Source organism: Salmo salar, chromosome ssa28, assembly GCF_905237065.1.
Source record: "Salmo salar chromosome ssa28, Ssal_v3.1, whole genome shotgun sequence".
Lineage (NCBI taxonomy): Eukaryota > Metazoa > Chordata > Actinopteri > Salmoniformes > Salmonidae > Salmo > Salmo salar.
Window position 1 is genome coordinate 14,203,935 of NC_059469.1, and position 23,013 is coordinate 14,226,947.

Below are 23,013 nucleotides of genomic sequence, written 5' to 3' on the forward strand. Positions count from 1 at the left end.
GTGTTTCCTAGCCTCAGTGCAGTGGGCAGCTGGGAGGAGGTGCTCTTATTCTCAATGGACTTTACAGTGTCCCAAAACTTTTTGGAGTTTGTGTTACACAATGCAAATTTCTGTTTGAAAAAGTTAGCCTTTGATTTCCTAACTACCTGTGTGTATTGGTTCCTAACTTCCCTGAAAAGTTTCATATCGCAGGGGATATTCGATGCTAATGCAGTACGCCACAGGATGTTTTTGTGCTGGTCAAGGGCAGTCAGGTCTGGGGTGAACCATCGGCTATATCTGTTCCTGGTTCAATTTTTTTTGCATGGGGCATGCTTATTTAAGATGGTGAGGAAAGCACTTTTAAAGAATAACCAGGCATCCTCTACTGATGGAATGAGGTCAATATCTTTCCAGGATACCCGGGCCAGGTCGATTAGAAAGGCCTGTTCGCTGAAGTGTTTTAGGGAGCGTTTGATTGTGATGAGGGGTGGTCGTTTGACCGCGGACCCATTACGGACGCAGGCAATGAGGCAGTGATCGCTGAAAACCTGGTTGAAGACAGCAGAGGTGTATTTAGAGGACAGGTTGGTCAGGATGATATCTATGAGGGTGCCCGAGTTTACGGATTTGGGGTTGTACCTGGTAGGTTCCATGATAATTTGTGTGAGATTGAGGGCATCTAGTTTAGACTGTAGGACGGCCGGGGTGTTAAGCATATCCCAGTTTAGGTCACCTAACAGTACAAAAACTGAAGATAAATGGGGGGGCAATTAATTCACATATGGTGTCCAGGGCACAGCTGGGGGCTGAGGGGCGTCTGTAGCAAGTGGCAACAGTGAGAGACTTATTTCTGGAAAGGTGGATTTTTAAAAGTAGAAGCTCGAATTGTTTGGGCACAGACCTGGATAGCATGACAGAACTCTGCAGGTTATCTCTGCAGTAGTTGCAACTCCACCCCCTTTGGCAGTTCTATCTTGGCGGAAAATGTTATAGTTGGGGATGGAAATTTCCGATTTTTTTGGTGGCCTTCCTAAGCCAGGATTCAGACACAGCTAGGACATCAGGGTTGGTGGAGTGTGCTAAAGCAGTGAATAAAACAAACTTACGGAAGAGGCTTCTGATGTTAACATGCATGAAACCAAGACTTTTACGGTTACAGAAGTCAACAAATGATAGCGCCTGGGGAATAGGAATGGAACTGGGGGTTACATGGCCTGGGTTAACCTCTACATCACCAGAGGATCAGAGGAGGAGTAGGATAAGGGTATGGGTTAAGGCTATAAGAACTGCTCGTCTAGTGCATTGGGGACAGAGAATAAAAGGAGCCGATTTCTGGGTGTGGTAGAATAGATTCAAGGCATAATGTACAGACAAGGGTATGGTAGGATGTGAGTACAGTGGAGGTAAACCTATGCATTGCGTGATGATGAGAGGTTTCGTCTCTGGAGTTATCAATTAACATAGGTGTGTGGGGTGGGACTAAATAGCTATCTAAGGCAATTTGAGTGGGACTGAGGGCTCTACAGTGAAATAAAGCAATAAAAACTAGCCAAGACAGCAGTAGACTAGGCATATTGACAGAGAGAGGCATAAAGCAATCACAGGTGTTGATCAGGAGAGCTAAGACAACAACGGGTAAATGGCGAAGAAAGGGCAGAGCGGGTCAGTTAGATACATACAGGACCTGAGTTGGTTCAGATATAGTTATATAGCTGGTTCAGAGTTTGTTTTGATATTTCAACCTGCATGTCCTGATCCCGTCTGGTGTGGGTGGACAAAATCAACATGTACACGTGGACGCATGCGCACATGTGATCTGTTCAGCATGTTACACCGTAGCCAAACCGGCCGCAGAGATGGGAGAGGCGGAACTTGCACCACGTACAGCGTCACAAATAGAACTGACTTCTATTTTATCGCTTTGCAAAGCAAACGCTCCTTGGCGCGCGAGCAGTGTGGGTGCAATGATTGAATAACTTGTGTATATTTATTTTGCAACCCTCCCCGCGAGCGGTGTGGTCAGCAATGAGGCTACATGAGAATCATCAATTGATCCTTTGTAGGATGACTTTGGATATACATTTCCAACTACAATCCTTGTAAATGTTTTGACAAGATTCATAATGTGTGCATATATATATAGAGAGAAGTATATGCATATATATATATGTAAGTACATTGTTAATTTGATTGAAATTATCAATGTACGTTTTTAAGCCATTTGCCATGTTGATAATAAGCATTGTATTTACTTGTTGACACGGCTTTGAACAATTCCATGGACAAAAACAATTCACCCCAGATGGGACTCGAACCCACAATCCCTGGCTTAGGAGGCCAGTGCCTTATCCATTAGGCCACTGGGGCTAGTTGTGAAATGGGCGGGGTTAGGCCTTTATGAAATGAATATTTGTGATAACCAGGAAGAATATAGTAACAATGACGGAAACGACTTTTTGTATGCGGTGATAAAACTGTAGACAATCGAGTAATGACACACAGAAAACTATTTCTCGGGGAAAACAGTTCGATCGAAGCTTTCTGTAAATAACCACAAAGTGACGCTATCACCATGGTGATACGTTCACATTGACAGACTATTCCACTTAAACTCAACAGCAGGGGTATTGATCAGGTATTTACATTATTACAAGGATCAAACCTAGACTTGGTCATATTATATAGAATCGAATTGTATGTAGTTAAAGTAAACTTTCATAACATTGTATCATTATTTGATATCATCCAACTCAAATGCTGTGCTGCCATTTGTAGATTCTTCCGTTATTACCCGGTTGGGGCAAAATGGATCTTGCGCAGTAACCTGCATGTGTGAAAAAAAACGGCTAAAAATCACCTAGCTGGGCGAAAAAGAGAAGGGAAGCCTTTGCTAACCAATGATAAGGAATAAGGTAAATATTAGCGCTGTGCAGTAGCTGATTAAGCTAGAAACTTCATCAAAACAGCAAAGATAGTGGCGTAACGTTAGCTGTTGGTAGCCTTGGCTAGCTGGCAATGCTATTAGTCATAGCTAACGCGTTACGTAGCTAGTTAACGCTACTTGATTATTTCCAAAGCTGCAAAATAAGAAGTTATGAATCCAACATTAATCTTCCACAATCTATATTTATCTCACTTCAGAGCTATCTATAACGCCGCTGATTAAGAAGATGCCGTTTTTTGGCAACACCTTCAGTCCAAAGAAGACCCCTCCTCGCAAGTCTGTTTCTCTCTCCAATCTGCACACGGTGAGTTGATCAAAATTCCCCTGTGATCCGCAAACACATTCTTGTGTACCAGAGCAGGGTTTCCCAAACTTGGTCCTGGGCTGGGGCCACGTTTAGTGTTTTTGCCATAGCACTATACAGCTGATTCAAATAATCAAGCTGGATGATAAGTTGGTTATTTGAATCAACTGTGTAGGGGTCGGGGCCAGGACTGAGTTTAGGAAACCCCGTTATAGAGTATTACACCACAGTATGTCATAATACCCATAACCTAGCAATCAAATACGGAAATGGTTCCAATCGTTTTTCCACAATTCATTTTTCCCGTAGGAGATTTTAGAAACATTTAAAATAAGGACAAAGTGACTTAACAATATATTCGCCTGTATTTACCCCCTCAAATCTGAGACTAAATAGACCTGAATATATTGATACAAGTAACATTGTCCGATAAATATTTACAAGGTTATAAAAACCTCATGACAGGGTAAGCCTACACGAAACACAGCCCTTATTTGAACTGTTTCTAAAATCCCCTATGGGAAGAAATGAATGGTGGAAAACGATTGGAACCATTTCCCTGTTTGATCGATAGATTTTCTAGGTATTATGACACCTCCACTGTGGAGCTCTATGTGCATCTGTTGTCGGTTATCTGAAGTTAGTCTGTGTAATTAATCACCCCTTCGTTGGGTCATTTGTTGGGTCTAGTTGGATCGGTCTACGAGGGAAATAGAGCTGGGTCTTGAATATGGAGCCCCTGTAATGAACATCGGGGGGCAGAGCTTGAAATTTGAAGAGGGACAATGGATTGCAGGTAACTGATCTTCACTTAAATGCAGTAGAAAGCAGCATTGTCTGCACTGCTACTGTAAGACATCTGATCTATCTGATCCCCACTGGTATTTCCTTTTTGTTTTTCTTCATGTGTTTTGTTTCTTGCCCCCAGAGTCAGGAGGGAATGCATCAGGGAAGGAGGTGCAGAGACTAAAAAAGAGGAACTTACAGCTTGAAGAGGAGAACAACCTACTGAGGCTGAAGATTGACCTCCTGTTGGACATGGTGAGTTATCATCAGCCATACAGTTGCAGATTGAAAAAGGGACTCCCTTTTTTTATCCTCAGTCACTATTCACGTCATAAACAAGTACAACAGACACGTTGGGGGGAAACAACTGCCCTTCACTGTCTGCGCCCATTCACCATAGCCCAGATTTACTTAGTTATTACTTAAACAAAGTTGGCTTACAATGTTGTTTTGATTATTGCTTGAACAACCGTTAAGATTATATTTGTTTGTGATCGTTGCGAAATACCTATACCTATTTGAATGCAGCATTCTATGTTAGAATGTGAACACTCATTGAAATAGGCTGTAGCAAAGCTAGCCAAAGAGCCATTTTACTGGTTGAAGTGTTTTTTTAAGTACACTGAACAAAAATATAAATGCAACATGTAAAGTGTTGGTCCAATGCAGGGCCTAAAATTTTGCCATTGGCAGGTAAGATGTCTATTTCACCAGCCACGTTGGAGGGTGGTCAAATCAAATCACCCTGAGCCCGTATACTTTATTGTCCAGGGACTGAACATTGGCGAGTAATATAATCGGAAATGGTGGATGGTATGCATGCCTCCTGAGTCGGACTAGAAGTCCACTCTGAATACCTCTTCTCCGCCGGCGACGTCTTGGACCAGTTAAAGGGACAAATTGGGGGGTATAAACAAAGGATCTAATTCTGGAAAGTCGTATTTCTGGTCGGAATGCTGGTGAGTTACCGCCTCTCTGATATCCAAAAGTTCTTTCCAGCTGTATGTAATAACGCAAAAATCGTTCTGGGCTAATTATGTAAGAAGAATAGAGAGAAGGGGGAAAAAAATATATATACATACAGTACCAGTCAAAAGTTTGGATACGCCTACTCATTCAAGGGTTTTTCTTAATTTTTTACTATTTTCTACATTGTAGAATAATAGTGAAGACATCAAAACTATTAAATAACACATGTGGAATCATGTAGTAACCCAAAAAAGTGTCAAACAAAACAAAATATATTTTATATTTGAGTTTCTTCAAAGTAGCCACCCTTTGCCAACATTGTCTGGCTGGGGGCTGTGCACATGTTAAAAGCTGCGCACAGGCTTAAAAGTTGGTCTAATTTACTTGAAATGAAAGTCTACTGAAGAGAGACTTTGTCGTTGGCTTTTTTGCCTATTTACATTGTTTCGTTCACAAGCTAGGTTGTTTTTCCATGTTAGAGTGTAAACTGTTGGGAAGAGAAGACTTCTACTAGGTAGACTCAATCTCACCAGCACAAAAATGACTTAAGTCAAGTTAGCACGGTAACCTGAACATTTTTGTCTCATCTGTGATATTTTGGTTAAGACTCACAAAACATGAAATTAAACAATATACCACACTACTTCTTACTAGTAATGCATTTGTTTAAGAAACATTACAGAGCATGCTCATCTGTTTTTTTTTTGTGTGTGTTGGTGTAATTTTAGCAGAACAAAAATATTTTGGCTGGTAAAAAATCTGAGTGTCTGGTAGATTTTAAAAAAATCTACTTGCCACAGTGGCTGGTGGACCAAAAAGTACATTTTATGCCCAGGTCCCATGTTTCAAGTGCTGAAATAAAAGATCCCAGAAATGGTCCATACGCACAAATAGCTTATTTCTCTCAAATTTGGTGCACAAGTTTGTTTACATTCGTGTTAGTGAGCATTTCTCCTTTGTCAAGATAATCCATCCACCTGACAGGTGTGATCATTGGTGTGCGAATGTGTAGAGTCACCCACTCACATGCAAGCTGCTGCTACTCTGTTTATCTTATATCCTGATGCCTTGTCATCTTACCCCTATACATATCTACCTCCATCACACCAGCATCCCTGCACATTGTAAATATGGTATTGGAACTGACCCTGTATATTGTATGCTTACTTACTCATTGTGTTTTTCATATTTCTTTTTTATTTCTAGTATTACATTGTTATTGATTATTGCATTTTTGGGTTTTGAGTTTGCAAGAAAGTCATTTCACTGTACTTGTGCATGTGACATTGAAACTTAAGACATCTGTGGCATTGTGCTGTGTGACAAAACTGCACATTTTAGAGTGGCCTTTTATTGTTCCAAGCACAAGGTGCATCTGTGTAATGATCACGCTGTTTAATTGGCTTCTTTGACAATCCATCTACCTGACAGGTGTGGCATATCTTGGCAAAGATTCAGCGCCTCAGTACAGGTAGGCATAGTGGAGCTCCGTGGCTTGGTGCTGAATGGATGGCGCCTCTGACTAGTAACCAGCTATATCATTATTTAGTTTGTGGGCAGTTAGACATTTTTTGGGCACAGTTAAGTAGCTTACAATGCGTAGGCCTATATTTAAATCATACGTGGCTCGCAAATCTTTAGAAATGGTAGGATCAATTGTAAATTGGCACTCCACATGAGAAAGGTTACCGACCCCCTGCTATAAACTACTGTATATGAAGCCACCCTTGTGGAACAGTGCATAAAGTGTACTATGACTGCCGTTGTCTCATGCGCTTCCCCCAAATGTTTTAATTTTCCTGTCTGCATTATTCGCCAGGGAAGAGAAACATTCAGTGAATATTGAAGCGTTGTATCAACAAGGCAGCTCAGACAATATTCATTGTAACAGTATCCAACGAGGGGGTGGCTCGCGCAGATTTTTCCACCTGCCAGCTAGTCTGATAGTTCAACTACTGCGTAGGCAATACAATATCTGGGTGCTGATTTATATTTAGAAAAACTGCCATAAATCCACACTACAGCTAAATAACTTAGCAATGTTTAATGATCTTGCCAGCCGGATTGATCTGTAAGAATATCACATTTTAATTTAGAAAGATGAACAACCAAGATTGATGGAGTGAGCGGTGGGTAGGGATTAGGGATGCAGGCAGAGGATGAGGATGATGATGATGAAGTAGGTCAACAGCAAGAAGTTCAAAAAAAGTTAGCCCAACTAAGAAATCATTAATGATTTTCATTATCTGAATTAGGCCTATCATTCTGTCACTGCATGACAATGCACATTTGTTATAGCAAGGCAAACGGGCAAGGTTTCTGCTTTCTAAAAGTGAGACAAAAGGCGCAGCTGCTTTCAAATTGTATTTGTCACATACACATTAGTTAGCAGATGTTAATGCGAGTGTAGCGCAATGCTTTTGCTTCTAGTTCCGACAGTGCAGTAATATCTAACAAGTATTCTAACAATTCCCCAACAACAACCTAATACACACAAATCTAAACGGGTGAATGAGAATATGTACGTATAAGTATATGGATGAGCGATGGCCGAGTGGCATAGGCAAGGTACAATAGATGGTATAAAATACAGTATATAAATGTGGTATGAGTAATGTAAGATATGCAAACATTATTAAAGTGGCATTATTTAGTGGCATTGTATGAAGTGATTAGTGATCCATTTATTAAAGTGGCCAGTGATTGGGTCTCAAAGTAGGCAGCACCCTCTGAGTTAGTGATGGCTGTTTAGCTGTCTGATGGCCTTGAGATCGAAGCTGTTTTTCAATCTCTCGGTCCCAGCTTTGATGCACCTGTTCTGACTTCGCCTTCTGGATGATAGTGGGGTGAACAGGCAGTGGCTCGGGTGGTTGATGTCCTTGATGATCTTTTTGGCCTTCCTGTGACATCGGGTGCTGTAGGTGTCATGGAGGGCAGGTAGTTTGCCCCCAGTGATGCGTGCAGACCGCACCACCCTCTGGAGAGGCTTGCTGTTGAGGGTGGTGCAGTTGCCGTACCAGGCTGTGATACAGCCCGACAGGATGCTCTCGATTGTGCATCTGTAAAAGTTTGTGAGGGTTTTGGGTGGCAAGCCAAATTTCTTCAGCCTCCTGACTGTGTGGGTGGACCATTTCAGTTTGTCTTTTATGTGTACGCCTAGGAATTTAAAACTTTCCACCTTCTCCACTGCTGTCCCGTCGATGTGGATGGGGGTGCTCCCTCTGCGGTTTCCTGAAGTCCACGATCATCTCCTTTGTTTTGTTGCCGTTGAGTGAGAGGTTGTTTTCCTGACACCACACTCCGAGTGCCCTCACCTCCTCCCTGTAGATCTGTGAAGTTATATGGATTTTTATGAAATATCTTTGAAAGACAGGGTCCTGAAAAAGGGGCGTTCTCTCTTTTTGCTGAGTTTACGTAAAAAAACCAAATACTGCATAGTTTCCTAAGAATTTGAAGCGAGGCAACCATCTCTGTCGGAGCCATCACGCGATGCTCTGCATGGTCCTAAAGCCAGCCACTCAGTAAATCCAGCACCCAGTACGCTTATCAGCCGTTGGATTTTAATCAGGATTGGAATGATTTATTCTCATATTTTTGTATTTTTTGTTGTTGCCTACTTTACATTTTTGGTATTGAGCTAGGGTATGCCATACCCAAATGATGCCCCTAATGAGAACTCCCCCATGTTTCCCCCCACGGTGGCAAAATAGTGAATAGCAACTCGGAGTATAGGCCATTAGAGATATTTATAGGAGCCTTTAATGTCCAGGTAGCAGATAATGGACCATAACAGATATTTATGTTGTTGGTGCTGTATATGAGCTAATATTAAGGAGTCTAAATTCGGAAAGTATTTAGACCCCTTCACTTTTCCCACATTTTGTTACATTACAGCCTTACTCTAAAAGGGATTAAATAAATGTTTTCCCTCATCAATCTACACACAATACCCCATGTTGACGAAGTGAAAACAGGTTTTTAGAATGTTTTGCAAATGTATAAATTAAAAAAAAAACATTTACAGTATTCAGACACTTTGCTATGAGACTCAATTGAGGTCCGGTGCATCCTGTTTCCATTGATCATCCTTGGAGTCCACCTGTGGTAAATTCAATTGATTAGACATGATTTGAAAAGGCACACACCTGTGTGTATATATAAGGTACCACAGTTGACAGTGCATGTCAGAGCAAAACCAAGCCATGAGGTTGAAGGAATGGTCCGTAGAGCTCCGAGACAGGATTGTGTCTAGGCACAGATCTGGGGAAGGGTACCAAAACATGTCTGCCGCATTGAAGGTACCCAAGAACACAGTGGCCTCCATTCTTAAATGGAAGAAGTTTGGAACCACCAAGACTCTTTCTAGAGCTGTCCACCCGCCAAACTGAGCAATCGGGGGAGAAGGGCCTTGGTCAGAGAGCTGACAGAGCTCCAGAGTTCCTTTGCGGAGATGGGAGAACCTTCCAGAAGGACAACCATGTCTGCAGCACTCCACCAATCAAGCCGTTATGGTAGCCTGGCCAGACGGAAGCCACTCTTCATTAAAAGGCACATGACAGCCCACTGGCACCTAAAGGACTCTCAGAACATGAGAAACAAGATTCTCTGGTCTAATGAAACCAAGATTGAACTATTTTGCCTGAATGCCAAGCGTCACATCTGGAGGAAACCTGGCACCATCCCGACGGTGAAGCATGGTGGTTAAAGCATCATGCTGTGGGGTTTTTCAGCGGCAGGGACTGGGAGACTAGTCAGGATCGAAGGAAAGATGTACAGAGAGATCCTTGATGAAAACCTGCTCCAGAGCGCTCAAGACCTCCGACGGGGGCGAAGGTTCACCTTCCAACAGGACAACAACCCTAAGCACACAGCCAAGACAACGCAGGAGTGGCTTCGGGACAAGTCTCTGAATGTCCTTGAGTGGCCCAGCCAGAGCCCGGACTTGAAGCCGATCGAACATCTCTGGAGAGACCTGAAAATAGCTGTATAGCGACGCTCCCCATCCAACCTGACAGAGTTTAAGAGGATCTGCAGAGAATAATGGGGAGAAACTCCCCAAATACAGGTGTGCCAAGCTTGTAGCGTCATACCCAAGAAGACTCGAGGCTGTAATCGCTGCCAAAGGTGCTTCAACAAAGTACTGAATAAAGGGTCTAAATACTTAAGTAAATGTGATTATTTCCATTTTTTTATTTGTAATAAATGTGCAAAAATTTCTATTAACCTGTTTTCGCATTGTCATTATGGGGTATTGTGTATAGATTGAGGGGGAAAATATTTTTAATCATTTTTAGAATGTTGTAATGTAACAGTGTGGAAAAAGTCAAGGGGTCTGAATACTTTTTGAATGCACTGTACATGATAAACTGTAAGTGGCACTTCACTTTTTAGTGTGGAAAACTTTTCTACAATATTCACAACATATTGACTAAATTACAATCTTTATAGAATAAAAATATTATTTCATAAATTATATGTGGAAATATGTATTTGAGTGAAGGTTAGCTAGCCAGCAGCAGATGAAGCAGAAAGTGAATTCTCTCCTCACTCTCCCTGGTTTTAGCTTCATGTCTAGCTGGCTAGGTTTAGGATATTTACTAGCCCATACCAGTGTCAAACTAAGCTGTGTTATCGACATATTGCAGTACACTAACAAAATATAGCTCACTTATTTTGCTAGCGGAAAACAAATAGCCCAAATTCATTCAGAAATGGAGGAAGAGGATAGCTAGCTATAGCAAACTAATGTTAGCAGCTGCCTCTTCAACAAGAAGTAACTGTGACAACATTAATCCTAAGATTTAAAACAATTACTTTCCCAATGAGCAAAATCCACAATCCACCCCTCCAGAGAAGGCATGGCTCTGGGGCATCTCCAAAATGACATTTCGGATGAACCCACAATCGGCAGGCTTTATAGAAAACTCCCCTGGAGCCACAAAATGGTCAAATTATCGCAACGTGCAGCCCCCACAATCACCAACACTACTCTTTCCCATTGGCTTGTACTATCTATAGTATGACAGCATCAGCAGTTAGCGACCAACAGCTGGCAGACATGTCTACATTTGGTTAGTTTTTATCTTGGCTAAGATGGCACCGACAGAGGGCGCCTCGCCTCAAGCTCCGATAAAACATTGCAGGAGCTCGAAGCCTAAGATTTTCACTGTACCCTGCAATCACATTTACATTTTAGTCATTTAGCAGACACTCTTATCCAGAGCGACTTACAGGAGCAATGATGGTTAAATGCCTTGCTCAAAGGCACATCGACAGATTGTTCACCTAGTCGGCTCTGGGATTCAAACCAATGACCTTTCGGTTACTGGCTCAACGTTCTTAACAGCTAGGCTACCTGCAACCCTGTACATTTGACTATTAAACAATTTGAATCATTGTTATTTAGATGAAAGCTGTGAGCTAAATGCACTATAGCAAGCAAACATTAGCATAGAGGTAGCAAGCTAACTCTTTCACTTACCAGGTTGACTTACATGCTCACTGAAGCCCATGATAATGCTTGGGCGCTGCTGGTGGTGCTGGCTGTTTGAGATGCTTTAGACGCCACATGATGGAAGGGACAGCATCCACTTTGAGAAGCAACTTCTTGCTTCAGCACTCCTTCCATTGTTGATAGCTGTGGAAGTTTTCAGGGATGAAATGTGCCCTGCAGAGGGACGAGTAGACGCCCAATTCGCCCGCCACATTATAATATTATAACAATTGATTTAAGAGTTTAATTTGGTAATGTTTTCTTGGGGTGCTCTTAAGTTAAAATGATATGTGTTTTTGGCAGTGAGAAATAAGGGCTACACTCCCTTTTTCCTTGAGACTATATTGATGCACCCGTGCGTCAATCTAATGAACATAATACAAAAATCCCCATCAAAATCTGTCAGTTTGCATTGGCTGAGTCTCAATCCACCGCATCCGCCAATGTCGCCCTTCCGCATCTGCGGTGAAAAGTGGCAGAGCTACAGCGGTGTTTGTCTTTTTTGCCATTTATGAATGTGTTATTAAATGTGTTTATTTTGGCTATAGTAGTAAAGGCCAAATTCAATATTTTATCAAATTATAAAAAAAATAATTACCTTAAAGGGGTCCTAAAATTCTAAATCCAATAGCTAAATGATCCATGTTATGACCATCTTAAAACAATTCCATGTTAACTTAGTTAAAAATATAAAGAACGGCTTAGAATATTAGAATATTAGTAACTGATTTCCTTTCCCTTAAGTTGTCAGAAACCACTGCAGAGTCTCACCTGATGGAGAAGGAACTGGAGGAGGTGAAAAATTACAGTCGAAGGAAGAAGTGATGAATAGAAAACTGAAGACGGGTTCCCAGTGACACTTGAAAAGGAATGATTTAAGAGGAATGAGGAAGGGTATAGATAAGGGATGGCAGTGTTAGTGACCAACTGTACTGTAAAATTTGATTTATCGTTATATGGATTTTAAATCATTGAAGGTATGAGAGTTTAAATGTGCCCTATCCTTTTATAAAAATGAATTTCTTTGATTCATTAACTTTTGTAAGCATTATCGTATCAGTGCTGAACTATTTTAGAATACTAGGATTTATATTCAACGTCCTGTGTGTGTATGGTTTTGGCAGCTGTGTGTATTTGAATATTTGTTTTCATATCCTTTCTACTTTATTAAAAGGTTTTTACTTTATGAAATGTAGTTATGTTTTGTTTGCATACATGTCTGTATTAGTATGCAAGTGCCCATACTAATGCGAGCTTAGACCAACGTCTGATGGAAACTGGCAAGAATGGGGTGGGGGGGGGGGGGGTGAAATCCACAGATTGTGGAGGTCACAAATTCAACAGGTCTCCATCTTCAGAACTGTATCTCTGGATATTTCTACCATCTCTTGGATCCCTGTGGTTTTCTGTCACAGGTCAGGTAAGATTGTTATTACAATGTAACTACTACAATATTGTTACACCAGATGCTGAATGTGAAGAATGTCGTTAGAGGTAGGCTATTTAATTATGTAGCTGAAAAACAAGCTGGTTTCAGTGATGATAGCAGATGTCTCCAGCAGTTTATTTTATTATACATACTGCATATATTGCAGACTATTATTCAGCTAAAATTCTTTACTGTAACATTCCTGTAATGTTTTTGCCATGTGTTTAACAATGTCAAATCAAATGTTATTTGTCACATGCGCTGAATACATCGGGTATATACAACAGTGGGCTGTGCTTTGGCAAAGTGGGTGGGGTTATATCTGTCCTATTTGGCCATGTCCGGGGGTATCATCGGATGGGGCCACAGTGTCTCCTGACCACTCCTGTCTCAGCCTCCAGTATTTATGCTGCAGTAGTTTGTGTCGGGGGGGCTAGGGTCAGTCTGTTACATCTGGAGTATTTCTCCTGTCTTATCCGGTGTCCTGTGTGAATTTAAGTATGCTCTCTCTAATTATTTCTTTCTCTCTTGGAGGACCTGAGCCCTAGGGCCATGCCTCAGGACTACCTGGCATGATGACTCCTTACATTTACATTTTAGTCATTTAGCAGACGCTCTTATCCAGAGCGACTTACAGTAGTGAAGGCATACATTTCATACATTTTCATACATTTTATTTTCTTCCGTAGTCCACCTGGCCGTGCTGCTGCTCCAGTTTCAACTGTTCTGCCTGCGGCTATGGAACCCTGACCTGTGATTACTATTATTTGACCATGCTGGTCATTTATGAACATTTGAATATCTTGGCCATGTTCTGTTATAATCTCCACCCGGCACAGCCAGAAAAGGACTGGCAACCCCTCATAGCCTGGTTCCTCGCTAGGTTTCTTCCTAGGTTTTGGCCTTTCTAGGGAGTTTTTCCTAGCCACCGTGCTTCTACACCTGCATTGCTTGTTGTTTAGGGTTTTAGGCTGGGTTTCTGTACAGCACTTTGATATATCAGCTGATGTAAGAAGGGCTATATAAATAAATTTGATTTGTGTAGACCGTACAGTGAAATGCTTACTTACAAGTGTAACCGATGTGAAATGGCTAGTTAATTAGCGTTGGTGCGCGCTAATAGCGTTTCAATCAGGTGACGTCACTCGCTCTGCGACCTGAAGTAGTTGTTCCCCTTGCTCTGCAAGGGCCGCAGCTTTTGTGGCGCGATGGGTAACGATGCTTCATGGGGTGTCAGTTGTTGATGTGCGCAGAGGGTCCCTGGTTCAAGCCCAGGTTGAGGAGAGGGACGGAAGCCATACTGTTACACAGGCCCTTAACTGCATTTTTGGTTAAGAGAAATAGCCCCCAAAATACTAAAAAATAATTAAAGCGCAGCAGTAAAATAACAATAGCGAGGCTATATACAGGGGGTACTGATACAAAGTCAATGTGCAGGGGCACCAGTTAGTCGAGGTAATTGAGGTAATATGTACATGTAGGTAGAGTTATTAAAGTGACTATGCATAGATAATAAACAGAGAGCAGTAGCGTAAAAGAGGGTACGGGGGGCAATGCAAATAGTCTGGGTAGCCATTTGATTAGATGTTCAGGAGGCTTATGGCTTGGGGGTAGAAGCTGTTTAGGTTCAAGAGGCTTCTAGACTTGGCGCTCCGGTACCGCTGGCCATGCGGTAGCAGAGAGAACAGTCTATGACTAGGGTGGGTGGAGTCTGACAATTTCTAGGGCCTTCCTCTGACACCGCCTGGTATAGAGGTCCTGGATGGCAGGAAGCTTGGCCCCAGTGATGTACTTGGACGTACGCACTACCCTCTAGTCGGAGGCCGAGCAGTTGCCATACCAGGCAGGGATGCAACCAGTCAGGATGCTCTCGATGGTGTAGCTACAGTGCCTTGCGAAAGTATTCGGCCCCCTTGAACTTTGACCCTTTGCCACATTTCAGGCTTCAAACATAAAGATATAAAACGGTAATTTTTTGTGAAGAATCAACAACAAGTGGGACACAATTATGAAGTGGAACGAAATTTATTGGATATTTCAAACTTTTTTAACAAATAAAAAACAGAAATTGTCAGTGCGAAATTATTCAGCCCCTTTAAGTTAATACTTTGTAGCGTCACCTTTTGCTGCGATTACAGCTGTAAGTCGCTTGGGGTATGTCTCTATCAGTTTTGCACATCGAGAGACTGAACTTTTTGCCCATTCCTCCTTGCAAAACAGCTCGAGCTCAGTGAGGTTGGATGGAGAGCGTTTGTGAACAGCAGTTTTCAGTTCTTTCCACAGATTCTCGATTGGATTCAGGTCTGGACTTTGACTTGGCCATTCTAACACCTGGATATGTTTATTTGTGAACCATTCCATTGTAGATTTTGCTTTATGTTTTGGATCATTGTCTTGTTGGAAGACAAATCTCCGTCCCAGTCTCAGGTCTTTTGCAGACTCCATCAGGTTTTCTTCCAGAATGGTCCTGTATTTGGCTCCATCCATCTTCCCATCAATTTTAACCATCTTCCCTGCCCCTGCTGAAGAAAAGCAGGCCCAAACCATGATGCTGCCACCACCATGTTTGACAGTGGGGATGGTGTGTTCAGGGTGATGAGCTGTGTTGCTTTTACGCCAAACATAACGTTTTGCATTGTTGCCAAAAAGTTCGATTTTGGTTTCATCTGACCAGAGCACCTTCTTCCACATGTTTGGTGTGTCTCCCAGGTGGCTAGTGGCAAACTTTAAATGACACTTTTTATGGATATCTTTAAGAAATGGCTTTCTTCTTGCCACTCTTCCATAAAGGCCAGATTTGTGCAGTATACGACTGATTGTTGTCCTATGGACAGAGTCTCCCACCTCAGCTGTAGATCTCTGCAGTTCATCCAGAGTGATCATGGGCCTCTTGGCTGCATCTCTGATCAGTCTTCTCCTTGTATGAGCTGAAAGTTTAGAGGGATGGCCGGGTCTTTGTAGATTTGCAGTGGTCTGATACTCCTTCCATTTCAATATTATCGCTTGCACAGTGCTCCTTGGGATGTTTAAAGCTTGGGAAATCTTTTTGTATCCAAATCCGGCTTTAAACTTCTCCACAACAGTATCTCGGACCTGCCTGGTGTGTTCCTTGTTCTTCATGATGCTCTCTGCGCTTTAAACGGACCTCTGAGACTATCACAGAGCAGGTGCATTTATACGGAGACTTGATTACACACAGGTGGATTCTATTTATCATCATTAGTCATTTAGGTCAACATTGGATCATTCAGAGATCCTCACTGAACTTCTGGAGAGAGTTTGCTGCACTGAAAGTAAAGGGGCTGAATAATTTTGCACGCCCAATTTTTCAGTTTTTTATTTGTTAAAAAAGTTTGAAATATCCAATAAATTTCGTTCCACTTCATGATTGTGTCCCACTTGTTGTTGATTCTTCACAAAAAATTACAGTTTTATATCTCTATGTTTGAGGCCTGAAATGTGGCAAAAGGTTGAAAAGTTCAAGGGGGCCGAATACTTTCGCAAGGCACTGTATATAACCTTTTGAGGATCTGAGGACCCATGCAAGAGAGAAGGTTTTGATACTTTTTCTTAAAGAAGGATAACTGTAGATTCCATTAATTCCAAATGTACTTTTATTGGTGGGGATGCTTGAGATTGTGGTGAAATGGGTCAGTGAATGTGTCAAGATCAGACACCAGCAACTAAGCAGATATTTAATTCAAGACCTAAACACACAAGCCCACCCATCAAGTAAAGAGTTACGTCATACTTCTGTGTGGCAAGAGACAATTCTATAGTAACAGGCTTCTCGCACTGTGATTAACAACAATCTCAGACACCATATCAGACAAATTCAATCTGATTAGCTTTCTCAAACAGGCCAAGTCACTGTAAACAAATGCAGTAAATACAATCATAATCCAAAGGCTTAGTCAGTCGTTCATTGAGGAAGCATTGCACCAGTGTGAGTGGGAAAACAAAGTGGCATTTTGACTGTTTGGTTATGAATTGACCAATTATTACTCAGTGTGAGCCACAGTACCTCCTTCCACAATATACATTCCACATTTGAGACATGGATTGTCTAACATACCCCACTCCTGCCTCCTAGAGAGGAACATCCTCTTGATGGACAATGTGAATCAGTACAACCAAGAGGATGGAGGCTGGACCCCCTGATGGTGGCTGGGGGTAGGATGGTTCTGCTCAGCTGTTTCGTTGTTTTTGGGTTCTCCTACACCTTCCCCAAAGCCATCAGTGTCTACTTCAAAGAGCTGATGAGGGATTTGTTCGTGGGTCACAGCGACACAGCCTGGATATCCTCCATCATACTGGCCATGCTCTATGGCTCAGGTCAGAAGACGATCAAGAGATGCTTTAGGGGCCGCTGAGCTTGAATCCCATACGAAAAACAAATCTGTCAGATGCATTTTGAATGGGAGAATCAATATAGAAAATGTGAACATCTTGGACATGTAATTTGTCTGGAGATGCAAGTTCTCTCTCTCGTAGTTCTGCATCATTTCAATAACAAATACACATGCCTTGTCTGTCTGAACTGTACTGAACAAAAATATAAACGCAACATTTGCTAGTGAAAAAATGACCGCCACAAAAGTTATTATGGCGGTGCTTGGGTAAAGCAACGCACATACAGACCTGTGTTATCATTGGCTATTTTTAATTTCCGTACACTGTGCATGTATTTTCCTGATATGAATGGTCTGTTGACAAGTCTGTCAAAATCCCTGTGTAGCGATTGGCTGAATATTGCGTCATTGCACTTTTAACGCCTTTCACTCTTGTTGCTCTCAGGAAGCGGGTAAAATATAGTGCTCTTGTCTAGCTGGACGAGGACTGTGTCCCGAAGGCCTTTTCTTTAGAAAATAAACTATATGTTTAACTGGAAACAGTGAACTTATTTATTTGCGGTCTTAGTCGTTCAAGTTCCTATACCAAATATGCCAAGAGGCGGTGAGTATCCAGCGGCGTTATTTTTGCTAACGTTCCAAATGTAACTGTTAGCTCGCCAGCCAACGTAACATTACCTCAAGAAATATAGCTTGCTAGCTAGCTAGCTACTTGGAGGATCTGGTCAAATGTATGTTCTACTTGAGTATCGACGTTTCGTGAGAACTGACGTAACGATAGCTGGCTAGCGATCTACTTAGATGATCTGGTCAAATGTATGTTCTACTTGAGTATTAACGTGTCGTGAGGACTGACGTAACGTTAGCTAACTAGCAAGCTAACTAGTTACAGCTGTTAGATAACTAATTAGCTAGTTAGCTTGCTTGCTAGCTAGGCTACTGTCACTACAGTAACTTAGTAGATAGCTAAACTTGGTCTGGCGAACTCTATTTGTACCCAGTTGATTTCACCCAGTTAATTTCATCCCCGGTAGTAATGATATGTGGCTAATGAGTTAACATTATGCCACAATATAGTAAGGCAGCGAATAAGCTCAATCACTTTCTGACATCTGTAACCATGCCGCAGAGTGAACGTCATGTCTGACTCATCTCTGGTTCTCTGATCTTCTACAACATGCCTCGCTCTCATTTGTTGTTTTTTAGGTAAAAAAGGTCACAAGGGCCGGGGAAAGCAGTTCAGCAACCCTGAAGAGATTGATAGACAGATGAAAGCACAGAGAGAGCTGGTGAGTAAAGGACCCATGGCTCTGAGGGGATATCTAGTTTTTGCAACTTGTGGTTAACATAGCTTTAAACAGATCTTTGTATTATAGACCCCACATACAGGGTTCCAGCTTCGCAAGTGCAATGCGTGGGAGAGATATTTTCGACCAGCATTTACTTCCCGATATTTCATTAATTCTTGATTTGGAACCCACCAGTGACTTAAACTCCCGTTTCAAATTGCAGGTGTAACTCTGATAATGAATAAATATTCTGAAATATTTTAAATCCAGTTATTGTACTGAGTGAGACATGCCTTTCGAATGTGTAGGTCTTTTTTTTGGGGTCAAGCTGTGTAAAGTGCTGTCATGTTCATCCACATGTGGCTGCATCACTTAGAAATTACTCGTTCCAGCAATGATGTTGGGAAGATGGCGATGTCCTGCCACTAAATTACAAGGGTACTCTTTACTCTGTGCAAAAAGTGGATTTAATATTTTTCTCTATCTGTTTTTTGGCGTTCCACCTGCCCTCGATTGGAGGTATTGTCAAGGATGGTTAAAAATGTGTTTACCTTGCAGTCTATAGCCTGGCTGCTCGACCTCCTGCACCAGTTAATTTAGCTAGTAACATTTATCTATATATTCAGAGGTGTGCGAAATACATTTCAAACACAGACATGACGGCTTGAACATGATCTTACCGGTGAATGTGTGATAGGAGGCGAACGGTGGAGTGGAGAAGGAGGAGGAGAAGTCATCAGGATCTGACGACAGCAGCAGTGAAGAGGAGGACGTTGTGAGTGCGGGATCTCCTTTTAATGTCTAGTCTGTCCGCTAAGGAATTAGAAGTGTTGTGGTTTTACTGAAATGCTCGTCAAGATGTTCCTACTCACTTTCAAAGTGTCACCTACCATTTTCCTGCCAACACTACCTCAGTCAGAGCTGCAATGTTGGCTCTCTGTTCAATGTCTTAACGTTCTCTGTTATTGCAGAATAAGAAGAAGAGTGGAGTGGAAGGATTGATTGAGATTGAGAATCCCAACCGCATATCCCAGAAAAGTAAGAAGGTGACCGAGCTAGATGTCAACGCACCCAAAGAGCTGTCACGCCGAGAGAGGTGAGGATCTCACTTTTCCTTCAAGTCTCAGGCCTAATGCCAATGCCTAAAATGAAGATTGAAGTCAGTGGATTTAGGATGAGCCCGTTTTGACTTGTTAGTGAAAGTCTTGGGAGTAGGTGTAGGCAAGGATATGTTATCATTCTGATGGAAATGATAACAACAAATGTTGTGGGGTTGTTATTAGGTCTTGAAAGCAGGACCCTGTTTGACCCTCTGGCTTTCTGTCTCAGGGAGGAAATCGAGAAGCAGAAAGCTAAGGAACGCTACATGAAGCTTCACCTAGAGGGGAAGACGGACCAGGCACGGGCTGACCTCGCCAGGCTGGCCATCATCAAGAAGCAGAGAGAGGACGCGCAAAAGAAGAGGGACGGCCTCAAAAAAGGTGAGGGATAAGGAATCTCTCATGCTGTGCTTGTCCTTTGTGCTATACTGTCCGACAGGAACACCGGGCTTAAATGGTTAGTCAGAGAAAGTCATATGGACACTGTTTATTCAGACAGACTGTGGTTGCTCCTTTTGAATTCAGTGCCTGACTGTCTTTTATCTGATTTCCTAGAAAAAGAAGCTGAAGACTCCAAGTCCAAGCGTTAGGCCTGTCTCCTGAGGACTTGGCCTGGAAAACGTTCTGGGGAGGATGGAGAGACAAGAAGACTGTAGGAGGGGAGGGGACCGATATGAGGGTTGTCAGCTCAGGGGTAACATGTGCTTGGGCTCCTACCCTTCATCTCCGATGAGGGAAGGGTGTGAGCCGGGCATTTTGGAGGAGACGGGAAAGGGGCGCTTCAGGTTTGCCTGTTTAGTTCCTCCGTATTCTGTGAGGTTCCAGCGGCAGGCGTTCTAGTGTCTTCACTCCTCCCCTGTGTTCTAATTCTAAAGCTGCTGGAGATCATTCTTTGATTATATTTTTTTCATTTTAACACTGTTTACTTATGAATGAAGTGTTGGGGGAGGATGAGTAGGGGTTTGTATACTTTCATCTGACCTGTTATTAAGGTGAATCGGGAGGTGGTGGTTGGGATGGAGGAACACGTTATACAAGAAGTCTATATGTATTCTTTATCATGTTCTGTTCCATCTCTGCCAGTTGTCTTCATTCACAACCTGACAGTTCAAAGTCCTTTGCCTCCAAAGGAAAGATGTGGGAAAGAAGAGGTCCCATAGGCAGAAGTGTCTGAGACAAAACATGTCTAAAGGAATCAGTCAGACTTTAAGCCCCTTCTATTTAGGTGTTGGAGTTTTTACCCTTTATTCTGTTGGTGTTTCTGCCCAGTCATGTTCAGTGCGTTTTGAGCCGCCACCTGGCTCTAATTTCTGATTGAACCACTTTGCAGCGTAACGTCTTGTAGTCAAAACGGAGATCTGTTGGCATAAAAATTAATTGTGTTAATATTTCACAATTACCTTGAAAAAGCATTGCTGGGGCCTCATCCTGTAAGTCTCCTTTTCAGTGCTATGGGTTTCTCTTCTGTAATTTTGCCTTTGACAGTTTACACAGGACAATGTCAATGGTCGCGTTCCCCTGCTCAGAAGTTGGATGCATCAACCAATGGTTGCGTGCCTCCTCATCGACTGTGTGGTCAGGCACCAGATTGCTATAACATAATGTGGTTAGCTGATGGGTAAAATACATTTCTGAGCATTGTAAGATTTGGCATGCATAAGCAACGGCCGGGCAGAGGAACCCGCCCACTCTAGTAGTCATGAGGATGCTATGCTATAGTGTGATGGTTGGAACCTGAGATGCCTTTTAACAGGAAAGCAATATTCTATGAATGGAGGTGGTTGAAACTCATTTCTCTCTTGAAAACATACAGTATATACAAAGTGTTTTAATGTTTATAAAAATGACTCTCCAGGATTGGTCAGAATTGTTTGGTTTTCGTCTGTATTTGAATTCATTTGTTGTATAGAAATAAATACATTAATAGATAAATTAATAACCTTTTTTTGGGTATCATTTATTTTTTTATTGAATGGACTCATAATACATTCTTAGCCTATGCCGCACCCTACACATCACGGTGCATTTTCAAAGATTTCGGACCCCTTCCCTTTTTACACATTTTGTTTTGCTCCAGCCTTATTCTAAAATGTATTAAATTAAAAACATTTTCCTCATCAATCTACACAGAATACCCAATAATGAGAAAGCAAAAACAAATGTTTGCACATTTTAATTTTTTTTAAAACAAGGTATTTTCGTAAGTATTCAGACCTTTGCTGTGATACTCGACATTGAGCTCGGGTGCATCCTGTTTCCATTGATCGTTGATGTTTCTGCAACTTGATTGGAGTGCAACTGTCGTAAATTCAATTGATTGGTCATGATTTGGAAAGGGGCACAGCTGTCTAAGGTCCCACAGTTGACAGTGCATGTTAGAGCAAAAAGCAAGCCATGTGGTCAAAGGAATTGTCTGTAGAGCTCAGACAGGATTGTGTCGGCACAGATCTGGTGAAGGGTACCAAAACATTTCTGCACTATTGAAGGTCCCCAAGAACACAGTGGCCTCCATCATTCTTGAATGGAAGTAGTTTGGAACCACCAAGACTTTCTAGAGCTGACCGCCCAGCAAAACTGAGCAATCGAGGGAAAGAATTCTGGTCCCCAAGAACACAGTGGCCTCCATCATTCTTAAATGGAAGAAGTTTGGAACCACCAAGACTGATCCTACAGCCGGCCAAACTGAGCAATCGGGGGACAAGGGCCTTGGTCAGGGAGGTGACCAAGAACCCGATGGTCACTCTGACAGAGCTCCAGAGTTCCTCTGTGGAGATGGGAGAAACTTCCAGAAGGACAACCATCTCTGCAGCACTCCACCAATCAGGCCGTTATGGTAGAGTGGCCAGATGGAAGCCACCTCAGTAAAAGGCACATGACAGCCATGACAAGCAAGATTCTCTGGTCTGATGAAACCAAGATTGAACTCTGGCCTAAATGCCAAGTGTCACGTCTGAAAGAAACCTGGCACCATCCCTACAGTGAAGCATGGTGGTGGTAGCATCATGCTGTGGGGATGCAAGAGCCAAGACTTCAACCTGATCGAACATCTCTGGAGAAAGCTGAAAATTTGCTGTGCAGCGATGCTCCGCAGCTATCCTGACAGCATGAGAGAAACTCCCCAAATACAAGTGTGCCAAGCTTCATACCCAAGAAGGCTCGAGGCTGTAATTGCTGCCAAAGGTGCTTGAACAAAGTACTGAGTAAATGGTCTGAATACTTATGTAAATGTGAAATGTCATTTTATATTTTTTATATGACCAATTTCGTGATATCCAATTGGTAGCTAGTCTTGTCCCATCGCAGTAACTCCTGTACGGAATCGGGAAAGGAAACGCTGTACAACTGGCGACCGTGTCAGCGTGCAT

At 42.3% G+C, this 23,013-nt stretch overlaps 2 protein-coding genes and 1 non-coding gene across 5 annotated transcripts; 2 read left to right on the forward strand and 1 right to left on the reverse strand.

Annotated features, from left to right (window-relative positions):
- Nucleotides 1-2,276: 2,276 nt before the first annotated feature.
- trnar-ccu (transfer RNA arginine (anticodon CCU)) lies at nt 2,277-2,349 on the reverse strand. The gene has a single exon. It is a non-coding gene; the product is annotated as a tRNA-Arg (tRNA).
- A 63-nt stretch (nt 2,350-2,412) lies between these two features.
- On the forward strand, nt 2,413-12,664 carry cby1 (chibby 1, beta catenin antagonist). 3 transcript variants are annotated; one of them, XM_014178887.2, is made up of 6 exons: nt 2,419-2,617; nt 2,758-2,894; nt 3,124-3,230; nt 3,921-4,026; nt 4,159-4,271; nt 12,223-12,664. In XM_014178887.2, the coding sequence occupies exons 3-6, from the start codon at nt 3,153-3,155 to the stop codon at nt 12,301-12,303; spliced, it is 378 nt and encodes a 125-aa protein (XP_014034362.1). In that variant the 5' UTR covers nt 2,419-2,617; nt 2,758-2,894; nt 3,124-3,152; the 3' UTR covers nt 12,304-12,664.
- A 4,998-nt stretch (nt 12,665-17,662) lies between these two features.
- Nucleotides 17,663-21,584, forward strand: LOC106589537 (28 kDa heat- and acid-stable phosphoprotein). The gene is made up of 6 exons (XM_014179641.2): nt 17,663-17,863; nt 18,466-18,548; nt 19,246-19,323; nt 19,520-19,644; nt 19,878-20,029; nt 20,204-21,584. Exons 1-6 carry the CDS (start codon nt 17,851-17,853, stop codon nt 20,236-20,238), a joined length of 486 nt encoding a protein of 161 aa, XP_014035116.1. The 5' UTR covers nt 17,663-17,850; the 3' UTR covers nt 20,239-21,584.
- The last annotated feature ends 1,429 nt before the right edge of the window (nt 21,585-23,013 follow it).

Bases quoted from the DNA above. Each gene is read 5' to 3' on its own strand.
- cby1 (XM_014178888.2), top strand. From the start codon at position 3,153: ATGCCGTTTTTTGGCAACACCTTCAGTCCAAAGAAGACCCCTCCTCGC. The intron at 3,231-3,920 runs GTGAGTTGATCA...TGTTGGGTCTAG, and splicing joins CTCTCTCCAATCTGCACACG to TTGGATCGGTCTACGAGGGA. The intron at 4,027-4,158 runs GTAACTGATCTT...TCTTGCCCCCAG, and splicing joins AGAGGGACAATGGATTGCAG to AGTCAGGAGGGAATGCATCA.
- LOC106589537 (XM_014179641.2), top strand. The intron at 19,324-19,519 runs GTGAGTGCGGGA...CTGTTATTGCAG, and splicing joins GCAGTGAAGAGGAGGACGTT to AATAAGAAGAAGAGTGGAGT. The intron at 19,645-19,877 runs GTGAGGATCTCA...TTTCTGTCTCAG, and splicing joins GAGCTGTCACGCCGAGAGAG to GGAGGAAATCGAGAAGCAGA.